At 46.5% G+C, this 5,623-nt stretch overlaps 1 protein-coding gene across 3 annotated transcripts; it reads left to right on the plus strand.

The window, feature by feature from the left end:
• The first annotated feature begins 2,045 nt into the window (after nucleotides 1-2,045).
• On the plus strand, nucleotides 2,046-5,286 carry LOC122375184. 3 transcript variants are annotated; one of them, XM_043354431.1, is made up of 4 exons: nucleotides 2,046-2,125; nucleotides 2,580-2,712; nucleotides 3,426-3,751; nucleotides 3,869-5,286. In XM_043354431.1, exons 1-4 carry the CDS (start codon nucleotides 2,074-2,076, stop codon nucleotides 4,093-4,095), a joined length of 738 nt encoding a protein of 245 aa, XP_043210366.1. In that variant the 5' UTR covers nucleotides 2,046-2,073; the 3' UTR covers nucleotides 4,096-5,286. The 3 variants fall into 3 exon arrangements, with proteins under 3 accessions (XP_043210366.1, XP_043210368.1, XP_043210367.1); XM_043354432.1 differs by having other exon boundaries at nucleotides 2,054-2,070; XM_043354433.1 differs by having other exon boundaries at nucleotides 3,426-5,286.
• Nucleotides 5,287-5,623: the final 337 nt, after the last annotated feature.

The raw sequence follows: 5,623 nt of genomic DNA on the forward strand, positions 1-5,623 counted from the left end.
AGCTATTTTTCGAAAAGGGTGCTAAAATTTATCACCCATTTAGCCTGCTTAAAATAAGCAGGTATAGGGTGCTGGTTTTTGACATGGGTGCTAAACTTTTTTTACAGTGTATCTCAGAATTTTGATATCGATGACCTAAGGTCAGGTCAATTTTGCGACCTCCCCATTAAAAGTCAATGGGAGAAAATTGAAATGCGCCTCTTTCGGACGAAAGACATTATAAACAATCCCAAACACTGTTCATTCGATGCGTCTTGACGAGAGGAACACGATGCCCGTAAAAGTAAGCTCGTACAAGGCTTGGGTCAAAAGTTATTGCAGAAAAACTGTTTCCGAAAAAAATCGGCTATTTTTGCAGTTTTTGCCCCCTGCAGGCAAAACCGTTGACGTTAGGTCAAATCTGAGAGAATTACTCAGAAAGGGCGCTAATAGGGCTATCGAATGCGCTTTTCCGCGGCGCTGTAGCTCTATTGGTTCCCGAGTTATGCGTTGGCTTCTTGGAAATTGTCGACATTCGACCTGGAAATCGGCGAAATTTTGCCTTCAATGACCTCTGGTGACCTGACCTTTGACCTGACCAAAAAATTGAACGAAGTGATTTCCTCATTATTTTTGACGCTCTTTCGAACACCGCCTTCCGCGTATCGCTACGTGGCCCAGGAGCCGAGTTAGAAGGGGGGTGTTCAAACACCCCCCCCCCAGCAGGGCGTGGAAATCCAGGACCCCCAGCCGGGCGCGGGATAAAGGACATAATTCATAACCAACTTTGACTACCTTGATGCCATATTTCCTATTGGACAGTTGTAAGAGCACGTGACGTCAGCAAAGGTTACCTAACGCTTTTTTGCTAATAAATACTTACAGAAAAAAGATACAGCCGCAAAAATGGTCTCATTGTGTTCAGCTCGTCAAGGCGCATCGAATGATATACATGATGACCTTGAACTCACGTAACCTTGAGGTCAAGCGACCTGAGTTAACCTGACCTGAAGCCAACCTTTGACCTTGACCTCTCGAGGTCAACACATACATGTTTCGATGCGGAATGACGAGAGAATTACGATGGTACTTTTATTTTTGCCCTAGCTTGATTACTTCAAAATCTATTCGTAAAAAACTGTCATCGCATCTAGAGTCGCTATTTTGACTTTTTTTCGACCCCTGTGACGGCTGGGTCAACCTCCAAAATGCTTCAAATGCGTCGTAGGACACGCGTCATTGCTGAATGTGAAGCTGACTCGCCTATAACAAAAATCATGGCCTCAAGCTAACACCGGCCAAATTGCCCCACACCCCCGGCCAAATAACCCTGCTAGTGGGGCAATTTGGCCGCTTTGCAGACCTTTGTAATACATCACAATGTCCATATAAGTAGGTAGTTACTCTATCATTTCAAGTTTACTGTCCAAGAAAGTAAATGTATGCCACACCTGTCAGCGTTGAAAAAATGCAGAAATGTGTTGTCGATTTTTAGTTACATCGTTTTCTAAAAAAAGCGGCCAAATTACCCCACTCTCCCCTATTCATTCATTCAGGCAACATTCATAATCATTCACGCTATCAAAATCATTGGACAAGATCAGCTGGATGTAAATAAAAAGGATATTTTTGATATCAGTGCCGTAAACTCCGGCCAGTGCTGCCAAATCCTATTTACGGCATTGGTAAGATTGGGCCCAGGTCACTGACCGACGTAAGTTAGACCAGGGTATATTGACTTACAGGGTATGGTCATTTGGCAGCCCAGGATTTGTGACGGATAATGCGCAGCAAAGGCATCTCTGGCGCATGCTTTTAGCATGATGATTCTTTTTACAATATATGACGTATTTATTATTTTATCACAGTTTTGTGATGATTTTTTTTTAACTTTTTAACCTTTATATATTTATTATTTTTTATTTCCAAATATTCCATGTTGTTGTCAATGCTGTGGATATCTTTAAAAAAGAATTAACGTCATCAAAGATTGAGTGAAACAATTTACTACTTTCACGTAAACTTGACCTTGTTGGTAATGGGAAAAATGTAATGTAAACATATCAGTCTCTGTGCTAATGTTGATTTGTGGTAATGGTAAAAGCTAGTTATTTCTTTGAATTGTGGTGGAGTTTTGGTGCAGTAGGTATGATATGTAAATTAACCACCCGCTGAAATTCAATGCAAGCAATTTTGAGCTGAAATTTCTGCATCATTTGCGCTGAAAGCTGGGGTCGTGCTGTGAAACATCAAAGAACTCACCTTTTCAACTCACCTGTTTGGGGTTCCCTGCCTTTAAGAGTACAACATAGAGACGCAAATGTAAGCCCCAATAAAACAAGCCCCTGGCCGGAAGTTCAGACCCTCTTCAGACCCGCTCGCAGGATGAGTCTGCTGCTAGATTTACCAGCGTGCTGAAAAATTTGGTGACCACCATTCCCAGTAAAATTCTGCTGCAGCCGTGCACCGAAAAATTCAGCGGCCACCATGCGCTGAATTTGGCGCATGCGAAATTACGCCAGGCTGCGACTTGTGCTGAAATTTTTGACGCAATTCTGCCATTACTCCGAACATATTTGGCATGTGTATTTTTTTTTCAGTCTGGGCGTGGCGCAGCCAGAGCAGCTCTGCGCTCCAAGGTCCTGTGGTGGTGAGCGTCTCGCCTCACCAGAGGTGGACTGGCGATGGATGCCAAGATGCCAGCTTTCAAACACCAGGTCCCAGAATCAATGTGTAAGTATGTACATTTACCTTTCCAGACTTAGCTTTGCCTTAATAATGCTGTGATTGTTTGGAAGACTAATAAATCTTGCATGCTTTGTACACAGGAAGACTAGACCATTAGGCAAAACATTTTACCTGCATTAAAATTGTGCTAGTGAGTGGTGACCAATATGCATGTTGCTTTCTTGTCCATAAACCATTTTTTGGAAGAATTGATTCAATGCAACTTGAATAAAAATATGTACAGTTGTCAGTTACACATAAGCAAATACCATTTTACTTATTAAATTTAGAGTTGCTCAGTGATTGCACAGTTTCTGAAAGAAAGATGGGTATCATGATGCCTGTTGTTCTCGATTATTTGTTTTATAGGGGTGCTGCAGCGTCAACAGGCTCATGATACTTACTACCCTTTTATTATGCCCTTTGTCCACGCCATTGACAATATTGTTCTGCAAGAAAAAGTATAAATTAAGTGTTTTTGCTGGATAAAGGATGGGATTTCTTTGTTTGTTTCTTTTTGTAACTACACGCTCTGCGGCTGAACCTCTACCTGTATGGAGTGTGCCATGTCATGCTGCGCCGCATAAAAACGCATTATGTTATGCCGTCCTAATTGCCTCGCATCGTATCCTTTAAAGACAATAATTTAAGCGTGAGCGTAACGTGAAAGGCCACAACATCGAGAAACTCCGACACATTTTTTCCCTATTTGTTGTCAGGTCTCCGGAATGGCACGACAGAAAGTCCGACCCGCCTACGAGCTGCTGTCTGCTTCGTGCGGTCTGGCCGCACAGACGTACTCGGTGCATGCCCGGAAAGGAGAAAGAGACAGCCTTCCTCTTCACCATTGACAGCGGCATGGACGTCCTCAACAGCGGCCATCCGAGGGACGCCAAAACACTGCGGAGAGGCTGCTCCGGCACTCCCGGGCAGGAGGACGCCCTCTCTAAGCTGGTGGAAGAGGTGGAGGGACTGCGCTTCGGCTCAGCTGGTCACCTCCTCCCGTTCCAGAAGGGTCTAGTAGTGACAGTGAAGGTGGAGCGGGGTCTGCTCGCTGACGTGCAGCAGCGTTTTGGCCCGGACTGCTAACTGCTACTCCGCCACGTCACCCAGAACCGGCTTTAGGGCTCGTTCAGCCACATCCGCGGCTCTGGCGGCGGAAGCCCCAACCCCACGACGACAGAGGTGAAGGGGCGCCTCCGCCTGTTCACTCTGATCCAGCTTGCGCGTCACGGGCCCACGGCGTGCAGATTAAGAGTCGCTCACCCGCGGCGCTCCCGGTACCAGCGGCGGAGGCGGAGGCGGGGGCAGAGCCGGGGGCAGAGCCGGAGGCAGACGAGGACCAAGCCGACCAGGCGCAGATGGTGTGCTGGAGGCGGTATGCCCTGAGCCGCCCCAAGAAGTTCCTGAGGGGACGGAGAGCCTGGAGCCCGTTCCTGACGAGCCAGCCCCGGACGCAGAGGAGGAGGCGGAGCAGGAGAGGGCGCAGCTACTGCGAAAGGCCGAGACAGTGCATATACCGCCTGCGCCCTCAGCGGCGTTGGACGCTGAGATTGGTGTGCCGGCCACCGAAGGTGCAATGGCGCATCTGGCCGGCTACATCGCCAGAAAATGCGGCCCCAGCTTCGGCGCGCTGGCGATGGCATCTGAGGACGCGCCAGTTCAGACGCTCTGGACTCGACTGCGCAGCGCGGCCGGCGGACTCACGATCCCCTCCCAGCCCTGCTTAGACCTGTTTAATCAGCTCGAGGCGGAGTTCATATATGTTTCACGTGTTCGCTGAAGTGTCTTGAAAATGCTTAAATGTGTGCCATTCGTGATTTGCCTGATGATGCAGTACAAGTACTGTGAAACGCGTTGCAGTTAATATAGCTGATGATATGTAAATGCAGTCTACATCCATATCGTGCTCAAATAATGTAGCGCACAAGCTACCCTGAGGTAGGCTTTGAATTCACCGAATTTTCCAGTCGACTGTTCAGATGGAAATCAACTTAAGTACCCTGGTATGCTGAATATGTTTTCGTATTGTTACATAGCGTACCGTCGGACAGAATGGAGTGCTATGCTGCTGTGACATTCATCGAACCTCCCGTTTGTGCATGTGTGCACTTTCACATATCGTGCTATCTGAAATTGAATCGACCTATGCCGCTGTGCCGCTGCCTGGGTTGCCGGCGACAGCGGCGGGGCGCATCTGATCGGCACAATGTTACAGATCAGGATCCGTCCTGTCTGGAGGTAGTCGGACCGGTGTTTGTCTAGCCAGATGTACTCCATCGTATCACTGATGTTCATCTGTAAGGCTGTGTTCTTGCCTAATGCTGCTTCCACCCATTCAGTCAGTTTTGAATTGTAATAGAGGAAGCCAGATGTCATAGATGTCTTCGTTTAAGGGATTGTTTTCGCATGTCATGCATCGGAAATACAATCAAAATAGAATTAATTGATGATCAGCTATGCAACCGCAAATCAGCAGCATCGAATCTATGTACAGCATTGTTATGCACTTCTACAACCGAAGTGATCCGACGAAACACCAGCGACCATCAGCCAAAATATAACTTTTATGCCCTGGAACCACAAGTGTTTGCTAATTCGATGCACATGAATACCGCGACTTTTCATGGAAATCAACAGTTATTATCACCGGTTACCAAAAACGTTATTGCAAGACATTCATTTAAATGATAGCAACACAGCAACGCTAGTCAATGGGATGTAGAACTTCTTTCGGTGGCATATTTTGCATACTTCTCTACTTTTCTTCAGTAAAACTGACCCGGGATGCATAAGGTAATCCATTTAGCTTTGAAATGACATTAGAAGTTTTGATTTGAGTTCCATAGTTCCTGAGATAATGCGGCTAGAAAAATGGCTAAAATCAGGGATTTTCCCATAGCTCAACATAAGTGAA

The sequence above is a fragment of the Amphibalanus amphitrite genome, unplaced genomic scaffold (genome assembly GCF_019059575.1).
Source record: "Amphibalanus amphitrite isolate SeventyFive unplaced genomic scaffold, NRLGWU_Aamphi_draft 001791F_arrow, whole genome shotgun sequence".
NCBI classification, from domain to species: Eukaryota; Metazoa; Arthropoda; class Thecostraca; order Balanomorpha; family Balanidae; genus Amphibalanus; species Amphibalanus amphitrite.